The sequence below is a fragment of the Lichtheimia ornata genome (genome assembly GCF_029851405.1).
Source record: "Lichtheimia ornata isolate CBS 291.66 chromosome Unknown scaffold00029, whole genome shotgun sequence".
NCBI classification, from domain to species: Eukaryota; Fungi; Mucoromycota; class Mucoromycetes; order Mucorales; family Lichtheimiaceae; genus Lichtheimia; species Lichtheimia ornata.
In genome coordinates, this window is record NW_026695349.1 from 82,095 (window position 1) to 104,196 (window position 22,102).

A 22,102-nucleotide genomic window follows, 5' to 3' on the forward strand; every position below is an offset into this window, starting at 1 on the left:
TAGATTTATTGTAGTTGATGATATGCATAGATAGTGGACTAGCTAATTCTAATCCAAGAAGCAAATCGCAACTAGTCGAGGGTTCCAATGGTGGATGAAGTGGGTGGGCGAGTGGTTGGGAGGGAGGGCATGGATTTGGGCTACATACGCAAAGGGTGAGGAACGGCAGCTGCTGGGATAGTTCAAAGTCAGTGGCTGAAGATGTTTGCGACCTGCCTCAGGCTTTTCCCTCGATACTTTTTTCCTCGATTGCCATGGATTCTGGAAGCAACGAAGCCACTCGTCTCTGGCGAGTTTACCGTACAGCTCACCAAATGGTTCACGATCGAGTAGGCATCAACACGACAACTCTTGCCATGACATCCGTTTACTGATCCCATTTTTGTTCAAAGGGTTACGTCGTGTCCCAAAGCGATCTTGACATTGAATTGGACCAATTCAAGCGACAGTTTGCTCCTGCTGGTGATGTCGAGTAAGATCCTGCGTTCAGAGAGGAGTATCCACGTATATACTTATCATCCCATATATAGTCGTGATATCTTGACGTTTGTTGTTCCAAAGAAGGATGATCCCACCGATCAACTTATGGTCTTCTTTCCAAAGGACAAGTCCGTCGGTGTCAAGCCATTGAGAGCGTAAGTGTCTTTTTTCGAAAATGAATGAAAAGGAAGATGATGGAAGATTAACATGTCTTTTATATAGCTATGTCCAACGAATGGCAGAACAACAAATCCCAAAGGCTATTTGTATTTATCAGCAAAGTTTGACTGCTTCAGCTGCCAAGGTGAGTATTGGTTAGGTTGGCGTATTAAGAAGGAAGAGAGAGTGTGTGTGTGGTATCTAAGCAAAACTTGGATATAGGTCTTCCAATCCATGCCATCAAAACATACGCTTGAATTCTTCCAAGAGAACGAATTGCTTGTCAACATTACTCATCACGTGCTGGTCCCAAGACATGAGGTTCTTACTTCTGAGCAAAAGGCTACTCTTTTACAGCGATAGTAAGTGTCTTTTTGTGATATGATGGGATGGGATGTAATCTTGTTTATTCACATTGAATCATTAGTCGATTGAAGGAAACACAGCTTCCTCGTATACAACATTCTGATCCTGTGGCAAGATATTATGGCTTGAAGCGTGGACAGGTAAATAGAGAGAGGCCCGATACGTAGTTAGTTAGGGTGATGACTGATGGGATGTGTGTGTGTTGAAAATAGGTTGTCAAGATCTTGCGTGAGAGTGAGACTGCTGGCCGCTACGTTAGCTACCGACTTTGCATATAATCATCCCTTTTTATCTCTCTCACCATCCTCTTACTTTGCACAGCATATGCACACCAACACTACTCACACATACACACACACACCTGCAACAACACCTGCACTCTCTACAACTCACACAACTACAATTCATAAAGACATATATATATATACATGCTCTGTTGACTCTTTCACATGATGATCCTTTCCCTCTTTCATTGTTGTTGAAGAACCAGTGTTATAGATCCTTCGGTTGCATATATGCACGTCAAGTCACATACCGATGCATAGAACACGGGATCATACCATAGCTCTTTTTATACATACGATGATGATGGTTTATGATTGTTGACGATGACTAGGTTTGCTCTTCTTTCTACGTACACGAGGAGCTCCTTGGACCATGCGACGTTCCAGAGAAAAAACACCATCAGGGGATACGACAACGTCTATTTAGAGAATCATCTTCCATGTGAGATTGCATACTTTTATATATGTATCTTTATCGTACTTTGAACCATATCCGCCATGCAATAACCACCGAGATTGGCTTGCCAAAAGTGAAAATCGGATATCAATGTTCCGCTGGTAAAATGAGTTTCCAGATCGCGTTGATGTTTGAGAGCAAGCTGGACAAAGTCTTGTTCACGTAGGATGCCCCATTCAGGATGGTATTCTTGATTCTCTACTGTCATAATAGTAATCAAGAGATGTGTTTGTGTGTATGTGTATATACGTATGAATGTAAAAGAAAGAAAGAAGAAAAAGAATATGCGAGTGTGAGTCGCTCTTCTTTGTTTCCCGCCGCCGCCCGCCGCCACCAAACGCGCGCACGCATGACCCCCTTTTACTTTTCCCCTTGTTTGTTCATCACCAAAACAACAACTTGCAGCTCCTGCAACGATCTGCATATACACACACACGCACACAAAACCCCTCCCCGCAAGCCTCAGCCCTTTTTATTTAGCCCGGCAACATGATTTATTTGCAAAAAAGAGAAAGCTTGTTGTTGTTGTTGGTGTCGCATTACAACACATCATGTGGAAAAAAAAACATAAAAGCCGATCTTGGAACTTTTTGTCGCCTTAGGTGTGAATAATGAATGGAAAGGGGGGGGGATGATGATGAGGAGGATGATCATGAAAGAAAGGGAGAGGGATGATAAACCCCAATGCACGTCTTGCACAGCCTTGCACATTTTTCATTTCAGGAATGGACAATTTTGGTGTTGGTGCCCATATCGCCCGCACCATGTACTAGAATGTGATGGATCAACATGAATGGCTGGCTACATCTCTTTGAATAACGTGATCTTACCATTGACCACCTTGTAGATTTAATGGCTTAATTCGTGGAGAAGGCAACATCTTCTTTTTGGATACATAAACGAGTGCCTCTCATACAATATGGGTGCGTGTGTGTGCGTGTGTGTGTAGAGTGTCGTATAGAGTGACTGATCTCGTCCCTTTTTATATATGAGCATAAAAGTAGATGTGTGTGCGTTTGGGCCCGATGTGTGGGAAAAGACATTATAGCCACTCTAGATTTATGCTTGCATGAAAAGAGCGGACCTAGGTTATACAATGCATGTCATGCGATCTTGCCTGCTGTCACATTGACAGTTAACTTTCAATTGACGTGCAAGGCACGTGAGATAATACCATTGGACCCTTGACATAATGACAAAAGCCGACATGTGTTGACTTTTGAACACGTCTTGTGAAATTAGCATAGGCAAACAATGTCACTTTATGTATGAACAAGGAAAAAAAGAGATGGTATGTTACAATCGAGAAAGCAATGTAGGAGGAGATGTGAAGGATGTGTGGAGGGGGAAAAAGAAAAGATGATAAAAGATCTAACAAAAGTGGTTAAGAACACCAATGACAAGAAGAAGGAGACCAGTCCTAATACGACCGTCTTTCCAAAGATGTCCCATCCTGCTGGGTTTTTCCATTTGCTGTTGTTGTGGTGGTGATGATGAAGAGGATTCGATGTCGGATGCTGCTGCAGGTTGAGTTTCTTCGGTTGATGCAGCCGACGCTGATGCAGCATGAGGGTTGGTCTTGGAACCTTCTTGAGCTTGTTGTTGTGATGTATTATTATTGTTGGATGTAGTAGGCAAAAGGGGCACGGCCTGGTATTCGGGATTTGTGGTGGCATGGGGTGGATTGAGTGCAGCACACAGCACTTTGGTGATTTCGCCTGTAGACTGGCTCAAGTAATAACAAACGAATACAAAGAGAGAGCTTGATACTGTGAGATTAAACCACCATCCGAGACCATGCATTGCACGAGGATGCGCAATGACCACCAATAGACCCTTGGTGTCACCAGCCAACCACATATGGAATTGACCGATGAAGGTCTCAAGCGAGATACGGCCGAAAAAGATAAAAAACCGAGATGATGTATTTCGCAACTTGACAGATGCATTACGTAGCACCACAAAGGCCAAAATGGGGATCCACGAAATATAAGGATGCAGCTTGTTGTATGTAAATTTGCTTGGAAGCGAAAGCTCAAATACAAAGTAACCGATCATGGCCACAGCGGATGCTGCAATGGTGACCTTTTTAGCTGTTGGCCACAACGGGTGCTCATGCATGCGATATTCTGCAAATTTGATATTGCCGTACGCACACAACATCCCAATGTAGATAATCCATGCATCCAATCCTAGTCGAAACCGCCATTCTTGTGCATTCCAATGGATATTAAAGAGGAGTCCAAGTAGGTCGAAAAGGCCTTCCAATACACCTTCCACGTGAATGAGGGTGGTTGTCAAGATGGATGCAAGCACCAATTTGCTGAGAAGGAACCAGGGCGTCTTATTGGATGCATGGCCAATGTACATCGTGATCCAAATGACACCAAACCAAAACGTCACGAGTGGCGTGAAGTAGTAACTAAGATAATCGGTATCCATGACATATTGCAGGACAAATGTCAGGAGATTGAGACGCACCAAGACATTTAAAACACGCGCGAGACCGAAATCAGACTTCTTGTAAAAGAAAAAGAAATGACCATAGCCGGTTTGGAATAGGTATGCAGCCACCAATACGCGCACGGGGTTGTAGATCCCTGATACCGATGAAGCACCGAGAAAATGATACACTAGAATCACTACTTGCATCCATCCCTTCCATTCATCGGTCTGGTCACGATTCAAAAAGCCTTGATCTCCTTCCTTTTTGACCTTGAGTGTCAAGATACCAGCACCAAGCGTGAGAAGCATCAAGACGCTGAACACCACAGGGTCAAACAACTTTTGTCCCTTGCCTAGCATATGGGTACGATCGCCAAAGAACATGTAGATCACGCCAAGACCAAAGATGAACAATGCATTGAGCGTGGATTCAGTAGGGAAGTAATGTCGTAGGCTTTTGAGGATCGCTTGCTCTATAATGCATCCATATAAGTACATTGACAACAAATGACAACCCACCCGCCCATAAATAAATAACCTACCGCTGGAGATGGTATAGATTCCAATAGGCACCCAAAATAAAAACAAGAGGAAAAAGATGTTTTGATACCATCGTGGGATGGGATAATGGAAGCAGCATGTGCTATCCATGGGATAATGTTTGGCGAGTTGATCATTGCATCGATAGTTGAGAGCGAGTTGAACTTGCATGGTGGTGACGGGAGTAGCGAAATGGATACCATCTTGTGTCATGTTGAGAGCATCACCTGAGACCTTGTTCCAGACAAAGGGGACTGTGATAGGGGTGAGAGCATGAATAGCATCGATGCGTGATTGAAGATAAGCATTCATGCTATCGACCTTATCCAATGACATGGTGCGTTCACGATCGGGTGACAAGAGATCAAATTCAGGTACTTCGACAGGCGATAAAATGACAGCATCGGCTACACGACCTGAGCGTTCCACTGAATCGAAAACACGATCGACAGCATCCTGCCACTCTTCTCGGTAATCATCCTCGAGATAGCGCATGTACCAAGCTCCGCTTCCGAGCACTAAAAGACTAGGCCGAATGGCTGGATCGGTCGTTTTGAGCATGTCGATCGTTCGGGATGTGTTGAGATATGGATCCCACCAAAATTCAAATACGAGATGTTGATCATTGAATTGATAGCGTCGATCCACATGCTTAGGTCCTGTCGTATCGATATCGGCATGGATTTGTTGTGCAAATGCGAAAAACTGCTGTCGAACAATCGAATCGCCCACATACAATATCCGAGAATGATTGAGACAAGAGGATATTTCAGGTGCCTTGTAAGTGTGCATCATACACCCTGCAGGCTGCCACTTTGTGAACATGTCTGTGTCCTGCCACCAGCCGTCCTCCAACATGGACTGGCAACTCGTTCGATCCTTGGGATCTATTTTTGTCTCATCAGCCCCCCACCCTCCATGGAAAGAAAGAACAAAAAAGAAGGGCAATGTTGTATAGTAACTTACAAAGGACATAGCGACCAACACTGGTTAGGAAAACGAAAAAGAAAGTTGTATAGACGCCGAGTTGTATAAGCTTGGATTGAATGAGAGAGTAGGATGAGGAGCCCATCCTGATTGTGTAGAGAAGGGAAAAAGAGGTGGTTCACACTAATGCAGTTGTCCGCTCACTGAAAGATCGACCTACTTGCATTGGTACTACCGTAGCGCCAAATCCCGGGGCGAGTGAAATTTGACGGGGTTGACGAAGAAGCTAAGCCTAGCAACCGTAGCATACATAAAGCGACTTTATAATAAACATTCTCTCGATAATGTATTAAACACCCATCATTTGATCTCGTCAACACATCTAACCATCATAGCAGCATTGCCCTCAAACGAATACGTGACAAGCGAGCCTTTTTGTTGTTATAGCCGATTGGATGATCGGTTGCCATAGCGATGGAGTGTTGGTAGTAACGTATCCCATCACAGCCCTTTATCTGGGAACATTTGCTGCTGCAACTTCTATACTACTTGTGCACTTTTAAGATTGCAATATCAGTGGATAGTTCATACAGCATGCGCGTTTCAGAGTTATCACGATGTAAAGTCATCCACTTGGCAATATCCAAGAACATAAGGATAAACGACATGTTTAATGAGATAGCTCAAAAGATAATATTGAGAATGATCCAATAATTCTAGGTGGTTCTAGCTATACATTGATCTACTAATAAAACCTCGTTGTAGTCAATAAGTGTACTACTTGGGGGGAATGGGTCATGTACTAATAGGCTAATAGAATGATAACTCCACCATCTTCATTCATGCTTACTGGTAACAGCAACACATGGGGGGAGTAAGTGTTGATTGGGGGAGGAATGGAAGGTAGAGGGAGCAGCAGCAGTACATCACACCAGCACACGGGTTTGAGAATTCACGCACCGTACTTTACTACTCCCTTCACTCTCTCTCTCTCTCTCTTTTAATACGCACACGCACACACTACTTTCACACACACACCACTCGACTCTTACACACCACTCGACTCTCACACACAATGTCTCAAACAGACTCACGGATATTCAAAGCAACGTATTCTGGTGTACCCGTTTATGAAATGCTCTGTAAAGGTGTCGCGGTGATGCGACGGCAATCGGATTCCTATCTCAATGCTACCCAGATTCTTAAAGTGGCCGATTTTGACAAACCGCAACGCACGCGCATTTTGGAACGTGAAGTGCAAGTAGGCAAGCATGAAAAGGTGCAAGGTGGATACGGAAAATATCAAGGCAAGTGATAGTGCAAAGTGTACGTGTATGAGTGTGTGTGTATGTGTTGCTTATGCATAGTGTTTCCTCCTCCCCCCTCTCTTCCCGATGAATAGGCACGTGGGTACCGTTTGATCGAGGAGTGGCCTTGGCTCAACAATACAATGTCGACACTATTTTGCAACCTATCATTGACTTTGTCAAAGGGGATGAGAGTCCACCGATGGCACCCAAACACGTTACAGCTGCATCTCATCGACCAAGGAAACCTCGCGAGCCACGACGTAAACGCATACGACATGTTCATCATCATGACGAATTGGAGCCTTCAGACGACGATGTCTCTTCACAATACAGCGAGATACAGGATAATGATTCTATTCTTACAGCAACAGCTGCAACAAAGAGCAACGCATCCGCCAATACGGGTCGCACACCATCGCCACTCGTGGGACGTGATGGTACACCTGATCAGTATATCCTACCTCCACCACGACGCCCTTACAACAAACGCAAAGCAGCAACAACGACCGCCGCTGCCTATCCAAGTGAAGAGGATGAAGATGTGGAAATGGAAGACGACAACAATACGTATGCGCAAAAGTTACTGCATCATTTTGTATCAGGCAGCAATACGATACCACAAATCCTTGCGCATCCGCCACGTGATTTGGATGTGAATGTGATTATCGATGATGAGGGACACACGAGTTTACATTGGGCAGCAGCCATGGGACAGATCCAAACAGTCAAAGTGTTGATCCATTTACGAGCGGATGTGTATCGCGTGAATTACAAGGGACAAACAGCATTGATGCGAAGCGTTTTATTCACCAACAACTTTGATCGCAAGTCATTTCATCATCTTTTGGAAATGTTACAAAAGACCATCTTCAATATCGACAAGAAGGATCAGACCGTGTTTCATCATGTGGCATCGACAGCGAGTTGGAAGGGAAAAGTGCACGCTTCACGTTATTATATGGAATGTCTCATCGACAAGCTATCCCAAAACCGATCGGAGTTGATCTCTATTCTCAATGTGCAGGATGTCTATGGCGATACAGCATTGACCATTGCAGCAAGGATCGGGAATAAGAAATTGGTACGGCTCTTGACGGATGCGGGTGCAAGTACAGAGATCGCCAATGAAGAAGGCATGACAGCCCAAGATTACCTAAGCGAAGTGGAACGAAGGATGCTCCTACAAGATAACCTAGCAGCAGCGGCAACCACCTCCTCTTCTTCACCCAACTTGGCTGTCAACAGCGTGAATGAACAAGCGGCACGAGCACGTCTTCGACAAAAATTCGAATCCATGTTCAAGATGATTTTATCCAATGATCGATCCGTACCCGCCATTTCACAGCTCTTTGATGGTTTTGCTGGCAGCTATGAAAGGGATCTCACACAAAAGGAACAAGCTGTCAAGGAGAAAAAGGTGGATTTGGAATTGACACACAAGCGACTTGCGGAAACACGGCGTATCCTTGATCAAGTACGATTCGATCCCAGTTTGCTGGATGAAGCTGAGGAAGCGGCACAAAATCTCGAGACCCGGTTACGCAAGTTAATGCAGTATAGCCAAAAAGAGAAACTCACACGATTGGTGCATGAATACGAAGAAAAGGAATTATCATCATCACAACAACATGACTCAGACCCTGGTGAAGGATTGGAAAAGACCATTCAAGAACTTGAAGCAGAATTGATCACCTTACAAAATACTCGCAAGGATACAGTGGAGGAATTGGTCAGGCTAAAAGCACAAACCCCTGGAAAACGATATCAAGATTACAAACGCCTCATCTCCATGTGTTGTAACGTAGCATATGAAAATGTAGATATGATGTTATCGCCATTGTTGGCTTCTTTTAATGAACGCGATGCTACATAAAACATATATTCTTTGTCCTCCATGATGATTCAAAAAGATAGCATTTCCCTTAATGATAGCCATGCTCCCGGTACAATTGCTCAATTTGAAGCTTATCAAACTTATCATAGGGGAAGTCATCGGGTCTCCAGGCTTGTCCAAGTTCATCAATAATCAACGGGCGCCCGGTTTCTGTTACATACATTCAATATTAGAAGGCGTATTCATTCAATAAAAAGCAACACGTTGTATTGAAACATTACCACGATAGTAGTTTCGACTTGCCATCTCGGCACTAGCACGTCTCGCTTCCGGCACTCTTGTTGCGTTACGGGAAGATGAAATGAATGCTATAATAGAATCAGTCAATGATGCAACAAGATTTATCATTCTACGACATACATAAAGTTTGACGACTGATACCAGGGAAACGTTGCGTCGGTCTAAAGTCCTCATCGATAGGGCCGAGTTGAATGTTCAAGCGTTCCGAAGGGCCTTGTTGAGATCCCATGATGATTGATAAGGTGAAAAGATGTGATTGAGGGAATAAAGAAGATACTCGAATCATGGCTCATTTTATATTGTATGCAGTGATGTGACGATTTAATGATGAATTGGGATCACGTTATCAACATGTTTACAGCTTGTTTTAAGTGCCAATGAGCCCAGATCACATGGTCTTTTGTACTATAATGAGCGGTGGATATTCTCTATGACCACAATGGGGGATGTTCATTGTAAACGGGTGGTTTGCATGATGGCAGGTTGTGAGGAAGAATGTTGTTGTACACAACCCGGTGGTTGCATTGTTCAGCTCAGCTGGAGGACAACCTAATTTGGAAGCAACAAACTTTTTTTTCTTTCCACCTTTTTTCAACAATGCCACCCGTAATCCGTCCCTCTGAACTCAAAAACAAAGACAAACGACAAGACCTTTACAAGAAGCAGAAGCTTGAAAAGCAAAAGGCGAAGGCTGAAAAACGAAAACAACGTGCCAAGGAAGAAGATAAGAATCCCGAGCTTAAAGAGGTATCATCGAGATCCGATCCCTGCTACAGATCCAAGACTCACTCATTGGCATTTGTTTATTCCAGAAACGTTTACGAGAGAATGTGCCAAGGACGATTGAGAACACACGTGAAAAGGATGATACCATGGTTCCGGACGACGGCGAGGTAGCCGAGGACGAAGCAATGGACGAGTTGTCTTCCTACTTTAGTGGCAAAACTCCAAAGATCTGTATCACTACCAGCAAAAAGTGTTCTCAGGTACGATAGTCTCCATATGCAAAATCATGCAGCATAGATTTAAAAAGCTCATTGTCATATTAGAATTGCTACGATTTCTGTGCCGATTTGGTATCGATTTTCCCTAATACAACATTCGCCAAGCGAGGAGCAAATCACGAGATGAAGGATATGATCCAGCAAGCAATCAAGCACGACTTTACTGATTTAATGATCGTTAATGAAGACAAAAAGATCCCAAGTAAGTGCTTTTGAAAAAAAGACACTTGTACATCATCAATGCTCATGTTGCTTTTTATCCCCACTTTAGATGCCATCACTTTGATTCATCTTCCCGATGGTCCTACAGCTTATTTCAAACTTAGTAGTTATACACCTGCCAAGAAGACACCGGTAAGAGAAGGATGAAAATGTGTGCGTGTCTCAGTGAATTGACGATTGTTGTCATCATCATCTAGGGCAAAGGCGTCGTTACAGCACATAACCCAGAGCTCATTTTGAACAACTTCAATACCAGACTTGGTCACACTATTGGTCGTATGTTCCAAGCATTGGTGCCCCAAGTACCCGAATTTGAAGGACGACAGGTGGTGACATTCCACAACCAACGTGATTTCATCTTTGTGCGGCGGCATCGTAAGTATATCGAATGGGGGATACAATGAGCGAACAAGGTATATTAATACACCTATTACAGGATATGTGTTCAGGGATACTGAAAAAGTTGGATTGAAAGAATTGGGCCCACGATTTACCCTAAAGTTGAGATGGTTGCAAAAGGGAACGTACTCACGTGATGGCGAATACGAATGGATGTTTAGACCCGACATGGAAGTCAACCGTAAACGTTTCTACCTGTAGCAACATTTTATTTTTCATTTCATGCATCATTTTTATATATACAACTACGCTTTCATTTTGTCAAGACATCTACGCCGTCTTTTGTGATGAGGACCTGTTATGGGTTGGGAGGGGGGAGATAGGTGTGTGATAAGAATAAGATCGGATCTCGGTTATGAAAGACCACTTACTGTATGCTCAAATTGTGCACTTCTTCCACCATCGATCGTTGAAATAGTCCATTGGTCGGGCCACAAAATCCCCATAGGTGAACCTTGACACAAAATGGGCTATATACAATATGGGGCGTGTCAAACGTTTTCATCCTTATTGAATAAATCAAGCTTACCTCAATGGTGAATGCCATTCCTGGTTCCATTGTACCTTCCTCAGCGTTTCCTGTTGTGTGGTTTGTTAGTGGTGGAATCATCATGTTGCTTTTTTTTCTAATACTTGCTGTGATGATAGATCAAGGGATGACAATGAAACTCGGTGCCAATGCCATGACCAGTCAATTCTTCGGATACAGTGTAGCCATTGTTCTCAGCATGATCACTATAATATAACAAAGACCATGAATCATGGGATGCATGAATTAGGAAACGTCAACAAATATACCTGATCACTCTGCCAATTTCATTGAATGGTACGCCAGGTCCACAGATATTGATAGCCTTGTCCAAACATTCCTTTGTATTCTCGACCAGGTCTTTGCCTTTTGAATCCACGTTGCCCACCATAAATGTTGCCGAAGTGTCGCCATGGTAACCATTCAAGTATACCTAGATACCAGGTCGTTACGATCCCTTGTCGCAAACGACATACCAATGAACAACACCTTACCGTGACATCAATGTTGATAATATCACCATCTCGTAGGGGCCGACTTTGGATGATTGATTGTCAATAAAATGATATCAACGAGGGAGCAGTGTGGGCTTTTGGGACTTACTCGTCTGGAATGGAATGGGCAATGATGTTGTTTACTGATGTGCATACGCTCTTTGGGTAACCCATGTAATTCAAAGGAGAAGGATAAGCCCCATTGTCTATTATCGCTTGATGCAGCTCCTTGTCGATCATTTCGGTGGTGATACCTGGCTTAGAACGATGATGATACATGATGAATGAGTATCTGCATGAGCCATTATTATTCAATGGTCTCACTTACCAGACACATTTTGCCACCCATGGTCAAGACATTCTTTGCAAGTTGACATGCATTCTTAAGACCTTGTATTTGTTCTTGTGTGGATAAGCAAGGGATGTCAGATTCCCAACTCGAGGCAAGTCCTTGTGCGGCGTAGGATGGACGAGGAATGTTGTCAGGCACAGGTCGGCGTGGAAACGTTGTTACATCCACAGTGGCAAGCGATGCTGGTGTGATACGTTCAAAACTCCCCCAACGATTGTTGATGGTATTACTGATATTGCTTCTTCGTGGCGGTATGCGTGCTGCTTTGGACGTATGGAATGCGCTCTTTTGCATGCATGTCGTGATCGATCGTCGCCAAGTCAACATGAGAAAGCGTTTGGAAAGAGGAGAAACAAAAACAGACTTGACACGAGGTTCGGAGACCAACCTTGTTCCTTGACACATACACGCACCATGGGCTTATTGACCATTCTGAAAAAGATAAGGACCAAAGAGAAGGAAATTCGTATCCTGATGCTGTAAGATGAAACGCATTGGCCTTGAGGAGTACGCGTGTGTGCTCAGAGCTCTGGTTAGTGGACTTGACAATGCCGGCAAAACGACCATCTTGAAGCGATTCAACGGAGAGCCGATCGATACCATCTCGCCCACATTGGGTTTTAATATCAAGACGTTGGAGCATAACGGGTAGGATGATCAAGTTTATTGATGACAATGTTCCTTACAGGATTGTGTATAGATACAAGTTGAACATTTGGGATGTGGGAGGCCAAAAATCGATTCGATCCTATTGGCGAAACTATTTCGAGCAAACGGATGCACTTGTGTGGGTGGTGGATTCAGCAGATCATTTGCGATTGGATGATTGTCGACGAGAATTAGCAAGTTTATTACAAGAAGAGGCAAGTCAATGGCTGCTAGATTGTTATCATCTTCCATCTAACATACAATGACTATTCTAGCGTTTGGCGGGTGCTACGTTGCTGGTATTTGCCAACAAGCAAGATTTGCCAGGGGCATACTCGGATCAAGAATTACGTCAGGTAGAGTAAAAGAGATCGGATGAGAAGGATGGCATGCATTGATTGACATGGTTGACGGTAGGCATTGGGATTGGATAATATCAAGAGTCACCATTGGGCAATTCAAGGATGCAGTGCAGTAACAGGAGAAAATTTACTTGAAGGCATGAATTGGGTAGTAGATGATGTTGCATCACGAATATACATGCTAGAATAGCGAATGATTTTTGGTTGTTTGGTGTACGTGTGAGTGTGAGTGTGAGTGAGTGTGTGTGTGTATGTCGTATGTTTGGGAACCAAAAGGCTGGAAAGAGAGCAATAACGAGAAAATGTGCGTGAGTGTGTGTGTGTGTGTATGAAGGGTATCACAAATGCGAGAATGGACCAGGAATCGTGGTGTCGAGGATATCGGTAACATCGTCTACATGAGCCAAGTCTTCAAAAAAGGGAATCAAATCCAATAGCTCAGAATCATGCGGATCATTAAACCAGGACGACACTGGGACAGCATTGGCAGTGTGGAAAATGTAACTTGCAGGGGAATTATCGAGAATAATCACTTGATTAAGTTCACGTCCTAGTTGTGAAAGGTCCTATATTGATTTATAGGTTAAATTTTCAATCCTATCGTCTACATCCAGCACACACACACACTTACTTTTACATAGGTGCCTTTGTATTGGAAGCAAGATTCTCGGAATAACCTGTGTCGAACAACATTGTGCTGGTCAAAAATATCCAATACAGGATCTGCATACTACTCACTTGTGTTATTGATTCATCATCCCATGTATCTCTTTTTCCTCGCCTACCTTTGACAAACTTGCAGTAAAGACAACCACCTCATAAATCTCTCCCATTCGTTTCATAAAAGTATCCACGCCAGGTCGTTTCAGTACAAAGACATTATGGGGTTGTCCATCGATCTCGATAGGTACGACGAAATCAGCATCCACAGTCATCTACCAATTATGGTCCGTGTAAGAGAATATGCAAACCTCACGAGCTCCGATGCATAGGGTAAAAGTAGTACTTGCCTTGAAAGAACTGTGAACGAGCGTTTCATCTAAATCAAGTACCAAACATTTGCGACCTTGATCTTCGGGTGATTGCGGTTTCAATAGCCAATGATCCTATCCGCTGTTTTAGCCCAAATGCAAAGTGACAGAGATGGGAAGAGGGGAGATAGGTAGAGAGAGAGAGAGAGAGAGGGAGAATATAATAAGAGAAAAGGGAGGGATGGGATATATCGGTTGTACCTGAGCAGGGGCTGTTGTAGGTGTTGTAGTTGTCGCCTTGCATTCTGACATCTCATCCGTTGTATCTATTGCAGGTTTAAGCACTGGTTGTGGTTGCTGTTGCTGTTGTTGGGGTGATGGTTGCTGTGGTTGCTGTGGATGTTGTACATGTGGAGGCTCTGGCTCGACTAGTTTGGTTTCCAAAGGTGAAACGTCGATCCCTGTTGCTGTAGCTGCCTCATCATTGGACGTAATGGAGTTGCTCGAAGATGTCACTGTTTGCGAATTGGTGATATTGTTGGAGCTGCTGGTGGGGCGCGCACCTGTTTCTCGACGATCCTTTTCCTGCAAACTTGGAGGGCTTCCAAAAGCACAGCAAAAGAGAAACGAGAGCACTTTAAAGCCGCGGTGCCGGCGATGCGAATGACGGAAACCTAGTTGAGAGCAAGCAAGTGGTCCAATGAGAGCAATGAGTACCGTTTTCCCATTTTGACAGATTTGTCTTTTTCGTTGTGCATACATACCTCGTATCTTCATTGAAAGCTGCAAGTTACAAAGGACGAATCTTACAGCCCACCTTTTGTGGGAGAGCGGTGCTACACAGATCCGCCGCCCGTCATTGGTCGAGCTTGGGCGTGCTGTGCCATTCAGTTGCATGGAGACAATGTTGTTGTCCAACAATAACAAACATCAATGTAATCCAGCATAGTTCTTGATATACTTTTTACCTTCCATTACCCTATCAACATTATAAATAAATTCCTCATTCATCTATTTCAACATGACATAGTCCTCGTAACACCTACATCTATCTATCGTGAGAATAACCACACAATAGGGTTGCCTCCTAACAGTGTGTGCCTGTGTCTCCACACAAACCATACTACATTTGGCCATGCAAAAACAATGCACATGATCCAATATCATAAATGTCTCCGAAAACACATTTCCAAATGACTCAATTGCAATCTATAGCTTGTATCGCCGGTACGTTATCATAGTCGAGTGGGATGTACAAGCTATACTTGATGCAATGGATGACAAAGAGGGTGGATATAAGGAAGGATGGCTCATAGCTTTAGCAGCTGCCATTAGCTGCCATCACAATTTCGAAGGCTTTCTTGAATCGCTTTTTCTTCATCGGTGTGAAAAGTTGCGCCCGTGTTCAAGTATCCTTTTGCTGTGGTGGGTGGTCATCTTTTTGATGATAGGTGGCTGGTTCCAATATCCTTTTGAGTCATGCATGGAGGTGCTACTACATAGACAAATAGGAAAACTATGTTTGTTTGAAATTACCAAGAATGCCAAGGTTCGTATAGGTACAATCACATCAGCCATGAAATGCGTAATGAGTGTGAGGTCATGTTGCATTATTAGAGATCATCTATCCAAATGAATCAATGTCAAAATTAAAGCCCTTCCCTAACCAGCCGACGCCTAACAGGTTTAGAGGTTCGCATCCTTTCCAGCACTTGTGGCACCCCTCTCTTGCCTCAGCTAAAGAGCTAAGTTCTATTACCATTGGGTTTACAATCGAATGGGATTACATCCAGTTAAAGGTCGCTTCTCGCTGCTTACCAAACACGCATACCAGTATTAAGAGTAGGTATGCATAGACAACATTGCACTAGGCTCTTCAGACTTGAACCTGGTACATGCGCCCCATCACTTTATCAGCTCATGCATCAATTTATCAATGCATCATCCCCAACCACAAAAGTACCCACGCCCACAATGCACAATAAAAGGTTGTCGTCGCCGCCCATCATACTCTCACACGTCTCTTCCCTCTGCCATACTATTTTGATTGCTTGCAAGCTCAAATTTCCAAGGTTTGTGTGTAATACATCTTTCGACCTGTAGTCTTTCATAGTGCTTCATTTTTATCCTACTCTCATTTTCGTTGTATTGCAATCTTGTATTCTTGTAATAATGAGGTGAAGCCTGATCATCAAGTTGCTTGATGAGTCACTACTCATACACGCCACCTTGTTACTTTCGATATAGCTATCTCTCGGTGAATCATCTGCAAAAGCTGGTTTCGGTGAACATGGTGGTCTACGTCGGGTGCTGGAATTGACTTGGTGCATTTGATATGGTGCAAATAGCAGGGGAACCACCCCAACTCCCATGGTGGTGATATAGCACAACAATCGTACCATTGCGATACGGATGCCACATACGCAAGAACGAGATTTCACAAGGGTCCAAATTGAAACATCATTTGCAAACGCTCCACAACTTGCATTTGCAATTACGGAGCGAAGAACACGAAAAAACACGCAGCAATTAATGCATGTCTCCAGGGAACACGAAGGCAAGCACACTTCATTACAAATACATTATGCATGCGTTTCTTGTCTAGCCCATTATCCTGATTGGATGGCTTGCATACACACATCAACGACACGCACCTTCGGCGCACCTCATCTGCCAGAACCGATGACAATGACAATACCTCTCAATCGACATTTTTCGGACCCGAACGTGTGAGCGTGGTGATGAAAAGTAGTCATCGTTCATTGTCAATTAGCTAGACCCTGATGCAGAGGAGCCTGTTTGTGTAATAAAGCTGTGAGACAGTGCTTGAAGGGTTCTCATTGGTGGAGAGTGCATGATTCAGCTTCCTCACTACTTTAGTAAGGTCCGCCTAAAATGGACCCCTTGGAATTTTTTCGAGTGAAGCATGGTATGGTTAACATTAACGAGCCATGTTCAGAGCATCCGAGAGTATGAGAGGTAATGATATTTCTTGTATCCGGGTCATTCTAATATAAGGCTATACATACATACAAGATAGCGCATGCTAAAAGTTATCATAGGTAAGCATAATAAGTAGAGTATGTACTCTGCCACATTGGGAGTTCACTCTTTCTTCAACATAATGGTTCAAGCTTACAATGGACCAAGCTTACTGTATCAAGCACTATTGTTGGGTACGATTACTATGGGTTTATTATGTATCTTTGATAATACAAGCGTCTATTTAAACATGTGTACGATCCGCTGAGAATGCCCTGCCTATCTTCTAACAGCATATGAGTATGGAAGCTTGAACGAATGTAGTATGACAAAAGAAACAAGCGTGTCGATACAACAATGTAGGTGATCCAATCTCCCTTCCAACCTTCCAATTTCTATCCTTCCTTTTCATTGCAGAAACCAACCAGTGGATCATATAGCATCAGCGGGTATTGTTGTGCCATTGTGTTCTTGGTTGCTGCCGTCATAAAATCTCCATCCATGGCTGCAAACTAGTTGCTGTGCGCCCTTGACTCCAACATTTCAATTTCATCCATGGCGGCAAACCGTCTCTCGTCAAAGATACAAGCCCTCTCATCCATACCATCCAATCCATCATCATCCTCAGCCGTATCCACGTGACATGGTCCAACTTTCCCTGCTGACGACGTACCAAGTAACCAAAACACCATTTCAAGGATCACCTGTCGCTATGCTTGATTGCATCCATCCATCCATCCGTAACCATTGTACCAACATGCTGATAGAAAGAACTCCCGTGATCGCTACTGATATGCTTCCTTTTCCATTTGGCTGTTGGTCTATCGCATGTCAACCAGGCGAAGATTGCTTGTATTGCTGTGTGCTTGATAGCTGATATGGCATCGTCCATAGAGATTCGTATGTGTTGAAGCAAGTTGCTCCACGTAAATAAAGCTGTTTGTATACAATGGCTACATGCTGTTCACGTAATAAAGACCATAAGGCTGTTTGCTGCAAGTAACTTGAGGCAAGAGACAATGGAGTAGAGACCTGGCGAATGGCAGCTGCTGTTCGTTTGATTGTGGTAGAGGAACGTGCAAGATCGTGTGTTGTAGTAGATTGGCAAGGTTGTGAACGCTGTTTGAGACAATGGAGCGAATAGCAACTGCTGGAAATGAATGCCGTTACGTTTGATTGTGATCGACGAGTGTGCAAGAGCGTGTGTTGTGTCAAGAGACTCGTGTGTTGTAGAAGAGTGGCAAGAAGGCTGTGCACAGGCCATGGACTTGCCATTCAGTCAAAGACAATCGAATCAAGACAATCGTAGGATTGACATTGTGGGTTGAAGCAGGACAATCGTTCGTTGGTGGTAGCTGTACTTGAATGGGCCAACAGTTGAGAATGAGAGGAAAAGGCAATACGCTAGGAGTGGAAGAAGTGGAAATTAAATAGGTCGGGGCACCTCTTGTAGAAATGCATGAACACTGTACATCCAAACCTTGATATTGAGATTGTCCCCTCTTGATCCTGAAAACTTTCACACAAAATGCTCTTGGACATCCTGATCACGTTCCTCTAAAAAAGACCTCATGCTTCATTATAAAAATTGGAATGGGAGGGTAAAACGTGGGATTTACTATGTAAGTCGGAATGCAGGTCAGCCCCAGGTTCATGATTCATCGAAATAGTATGCATTATCGTGGGATTCCCCATTTCGAACCTGAAACTTTGTCAGAAGATTCGCTACAATATGCTGATCAACTTCATTCATTTAAAAGTCGCAGACTTCATTGTGAAGATTCAAAATGCGGGGCGGCCCAAATGGTGGATGATGGGATCAAAAGAGCGGACGGCCCACCGCCCCGAACTTGTCCACTTCCTACTTGAAAATTGGTCAGAAGGGTGCTCTCGCATGCTGATCAATGTTTTTTCTAATAAAGACCTCATGCTTCATTTGAAAATTTGGAATGGGAGCTTCCAAAAGTTTGAAAGACGGAGACATTCGCAGGGTCTGCGATTCATTAATTTTCATATTCACTGTTTGGGCGTAGCTCAGTCAAATCGTCTCGGATCAAGACAATTGAAAGATGGAAATGATGGGCTGGAACAGGAGCATCATTCCAATGTCATACAATGAACAAAAGTTGGGATTGGGAGGAAGTGGCTGTTAGCTGCCAATCATAGATAGTGTATATGCTATCATACATTGGTCATTCCAATCATGCAAAGTAGCTGAGTTACACAAAGAGGTCCTTCTGCATCTTTTGCTCTGCCAAGGTCCACCTACTTGACAATGAACAAAGACCACTCTTCATATAGCATCACGCTTACAAACATAAAGGTGCCTGTATCTCCAAACTTTACAATGAAACGTGGGGTTTTTGATAGAACAATGGGCTCGGCTTGGCCAACAGCACCTTGTGTGAAAGTTTCGCGTTCAATGTCGCAAACAGCCCAAAAAATATTTTTTGGTCGTCGTCGTCGAAGAGGTCGACCCCCAGATCCAGTTTGGCTGGTGGCGACATTGCGAAACCTGGGATTGGCAAGCTTGATCATGAAACTTGCACACAAGGTGCTGTTGGCCAAGCCGAGCACATTGCTCTAATAAAAACACCACGTTTCATTGTAAAGTTTGGAGATACAGGCACCTTTATGTTTGTAAGCGTGATGCTATATGAGAAGTGGTCTTTGTTCATTGCCAAGTAGCTAGACCCTGGCAGAGCAAAAGATGCAGAGGGTCGTGTTGTGTAACACAGCTACGTTTGCATGAATGAAAGGGTCAATGTATAATTACTTTATGGATCATCTAGGAACAGGAATGTATTGCTAGCTAACGGCCACTTATATTTAATCATCATTGTTGCGAGATCCACTGCATGGGAACGATGCCCCTGCTCTAGACATTAATTTCCATGATTAAAGTACGTTGATCCGAGCTGATTTGACTGAGCTGCGGTCAAAGAAAGATTACATCACTCTGGACATAAAGCACGCTCGATGTAGCTCAACCGATGTAATCTTGTGTGAGCGTAACTCAACCAAATCAGCTCGGATCAACCTACTTTAATCATGGAAATGAATGTCTGGAGCAGGAGAATCGTCCACCTACAATAGAATGCACAAAAGTTGGGAATGCTCAAAAGTGGCTATTAGCTGCCAATGTATGACATAAAAGTGAGGGTTGCGTACCTATCATGCATTGTCCCTGAAGTCCTGACTTTTTAGCTGAGTTACCCAAAGAGGTCCTTCTGCATCTTTGGCTCTGCCAGGGTCCACCTACTTGATAATGAACAAAGACCACTTCTCATATAGCATCACGCTTACAAACATAAAGGTGCCTGTATCTCCAAACTTTACAATGAAACGATAAAGGCGCCTGTATCTCCAAACTTACAATGAAACGTGGGTTTTTGATAGAACAATGGCTCGGCTTGGCCAACAGCACCTTGTGTGAGGTTTCGCGTTCAATGTCGCAAACAGCCCAAAAATATTTTTGGTCGTCGTCGTCGAAGAGGTCGACCCCCAGATCCAGTTTGGCTGGTGGCGACATTGCGAAACCTGATATGCTTGATCATGAAACTTGCACACAAGGTGCTGTTGGCTGCCGGAGCAATACTTCGCTCTAATAAAAACACCACGTTTCATTAGAAAGTCGGAGATACAGGCACCTTTATGTTTGTAAGCGTGATGCTATATGAGAAGTGGTCTTTGTTCATTGCCAAGTAGCTAGACCGCAGAGCAAAGATGCAGAGGGTCGTGTTGTGTAACACAGCTACGTTTGCATGAAATGGTGCTGTCAATGGCTAAATTACTTTATGGATCATCTAGGTCGCGGAATGTATTGCTAGCTAACGGCCACTTATATTTAATCATCATTGTTGCGAGATCCACCGCATGGGAACGATGCCTCGCTCTAGACATTAATTTCCATGATTAAAGTACGTTGATCCGAGCCGATTTGACTTGAGCCGGCGGTCAGCAGAAGATTACATCACTCTGGACATAAAGCACGCTCGATGTAGCTCAACCGATGTAATCTTGGTGTGAGCGTAACTCCAACCAAATCAGCTCGGATCAACTACTTTAATCATGGAAATGAATGTCTGGAGAGAATGTCCACCTACAATAGAATGCACAAAGTTGGGAATGCTCAAAAGTGGCTATTAGCTGCCAATGTATGACATGAAAGTGAGGGTTGCGTACCTATCATGCATTGTCCCTGAAGTCCTGACTTTTTAGCTGGAGTTACCCAAAGAGGTCCTTCTGCATCTTTGCTTCTCATTAGGGTCCACCTACTTGATAATGAACAAAGACCACTCATATAGCATCACGCTTACAAACATAAAAGGTGCCTGTATCTCCAAACTTTACAATGAAAAAACGCGGGGTTTTGAATAGAGCAATGTGCTCGGCTTGGCCAACTGCATCTTGGGTGCCAGTTTCACGATCAAGCTTGCCAATCCCAGATTTCGCAATGTCGCTACCAGCCAAACTGGATCTGGGGGTCGACCTCTTCGACGACGACGACCAAAAAATATTTTTTGGGCTGTTTGCGACATTGAACGCGAAACTTTCACACAAGGTGCGGTTGGCCAAGCCGAGCACATTGCTCTAATAAAAACCCCACGTTTCATTGTAAAGTTTGGAGATACAGGCACCTTTATGTTTGTAAGCGTGATGCTATGTGAAGAGTGGTCTTTGTTCATTGTCAAGTAGGTGGACCCTGGCAGAGCAAAAGATGCAGAGGGACCTCTTTGTGTAACTCAGCTACTTTGCATGACTAGACGGATGGAAGGATGATACTGTATACTATTGACAATATCCCATACATTGCGAGCTAACAGTCATTTCCTCACAATTGGCAATGTTGCCCGTTTAGGATCAGTTTACTTCGTCATGAACAAAGACCACTTTCCATATAGCAATAAGATTCCACAAGCTTAAAACAAGAGTTTGAATTACCGGAAACATCCATACCAGCACTATGATGATGATGATAACGATTGCAGGAAAAGTCCAAGGTAGCTGTTGGCAGTATGCAACAATGATGGATGG

The 22,102-nt window shown here is 43.7% G+C and overlaps 10 protein-coding genes across 10 annotated transcripts; 4 read left to right on the forward strand and 6 right to left on the reverse strand.

Annotated features, from left to right (window-relative positions):
• Positions 1–254: 254 nt before the first annotated feature.
• O0I10_006515 (uncharacterized protein) lies at positions 255–1,283 on the forward strand (the record flags this gene model as incomplete). Its single annotated transcript, XM_058486542.1, has 7 exons — positions 255–329; positions 393–472; positions 531–635; positions 703–784; positions 862–1,001; positions 1,067–1,145; positions 1,218–1,283. The coding sequence occupies 7 exons, from the start codon at positions 255–257 to the stop codon at positions 1,281–1,283; spliced, it is 627 nt and encodes a 208-aa protein (XP_058342613.1).
• A 315-nt stretch (positions 1,284–1,598) lies between these two features.
• On the reverse strand, positions 1,599–1,954 carry O0I10_006516 (uncharacterized protein; the record flags this gene model as incomplete). The annotated part of the gene is made up of 2 exons (XM_058486543.1): positions 1,599–1,708; positions 1,771–1,954. The coding sequence occupies 2 exons, from the start codon at positions 1,952–1,954 to the stop codon at positions 1,599–1,601; spliced, it is 294 nt and encodes a 97-aa protein (XP_058342614.1).
• A 1,163-nt stretch (positions 1,955–3,117) lies between these two features.
• Positions 3,118–5,803, reverse strand: O0I10_006517 (uncharacterized protein; the record flags this gene model as incomplete). The annotated part of the gene is made up of 3 exons (XM_058486544.1): positions 3,118–4,664; positions 4,734–5,618; positions 5,698–5,803. 3 exons carry the CDS (start codon positions 5,801–5,803, stop codon positions 3,118–3,120), a joined length of 2,538 nt encoding a protein of 845 aa, XP_058342615.1.
• A 930-nt stretch (positions 5,804–6,733) lies between these two features.
• Positions 6,734–8,841, forward strand: O0I10_006518 (uncharacterized protein; the record flags this gene model as incomplete). The annotated part of the gene is made up of 2 exons (XM_058486545.1): positions 6,734–6,965; positions 7,061–8,841. The coding sequence occupies 2 exons, from the start codon at positions 6,734–6,736 to the stop codon at positions 8,839–8,841; spliced, it is 2,013 nt and encodes a 670-aa protein (XP_058342616.1).
• A 49-nt stretch (positions 8,842–8,890) lies between these two features.
• On the reverse strand, positions 8,891–9,331 carry O0I10_006519 (uncharacterized protein; the record flags this gene model as incomplete). Its single annotated transcript, XM_058486546.1, has 3 exons — positions 8,891–9,012; positions 9,084–9,170; positions 9,223–9,331. 3 exons carry the CDS (start codon positions 9,329–9,331, stop codon positions 8,891–8,893), a joined length of 318 nt encoding a protein of 105 aa, XP_058342617.1.
• A 368-nt stretch (positions 9,332–9,699) lies between these two features.
• O0I10_006520 (uncharacterized protein) lies at positions 9,700–10,928 on the forward strand (the record flags this gene model as incomplete). The annotated part of the gene is made up of 6 exons (XM_058486547.1): positions 9,700–9,849; positions 9,915–10,088; positions 10,152–10,308; positions 10,378–10,460; positions 10,526–10,703; positions 10,765–10,928. The coding sequence occupies 6 exons, from the start codon at positions 9,700–9,702 to the stop codon at positions 10,926–10,928; spliced, it is 906 nt and encodes a 301-aa protein (XP_058342618.1).
• Positions 10,929–10,980: 52 nt separating this feature from the next.
• On the reverse strand, positions 10,981–12,429 carry O0I10_006521 (methionine aminopeptidase, type I; the record flags this gene model as incomplete). The annotated part of the gene is made up of 8 exons (XM_058486548.1): positions 10,981–11,022; positions 11,099–11,197; positions 11,257–11,306; positions 11,365–11,462; positions 11,526–11,689; positions 11,751–11,793; positions 11,860–12,008; positions 12,079–12,429. The coding sequence occupies 8 exons, from the start codon at positions 12,427–12,429 to the stop codon at positions 10,981–10,983; spliced, it is 996 nt and encodes a 331-aa protein (XP_058342619.1).
• Positions 12,430–12,516: 87 nt separating this feature from the next.
• O0I10_006522 (ADP-ribosylation factor-like protein 2) lies at positions 12,517–13,302 on the forward strand (the record flags this gene model as incomplete). The annotated part of the gene is made up of 5 exons (XM_058486549.1): positions 12,517–12,581; positions 12,640–12,750; positions 12,803–12,965; positions 13,026–13,106; positions 13,168–13,302. 5 exons carry the CDS (start codon positions 12,517–12,519, stop codon positions 13,300–13,302), a joined length of 555 nt encoding a protein of 184 aa, XP_058342620.1.
• Positions 13,303–13,450: 148 nt separating this feature from the next.
• On the reverse strand, positions 13,451–14,860 carry O0I10_006523 (uncharacterized protein; the record flags this gene model as incomplete). Its single annotated transcript, XM_058486550.1, has 5 exons — positions 13,451–13,678; positions 13,744–13,842; positions 13,898–14,047; positions 14,123–14,218; positions 14,345–14,860. 5 exons carry the CDS (start codon positions 14,858–14,860, stop codon positions 13,451–13,453), a joined length of 1,089 nt encoding a protein of 362 aa, XP_058342621.1.
• Positions 14,861–18,276: 3,416 nt separating this feature from the next.
• O0I10_006524 (uncharacterized protein) lies at positions 18,277–20,597 on the reverse strand (the record flags this gene model as incomplete). The annotated part of the gene is made up of 3 exons (XM_058486551.1): positions 18,277–18,531; positions 19,379–19,594; positions 20,442–20,597. 3 exons carry the CDS (start codon positions 20,595–20,597, stop codon positions 18,277–18,279), a joined length of 627 nt encoding a protein of 208 aa, XP_058342622.1.
• Positions 20,598–22,102: the final 1,505 nt, after the last annotated feature.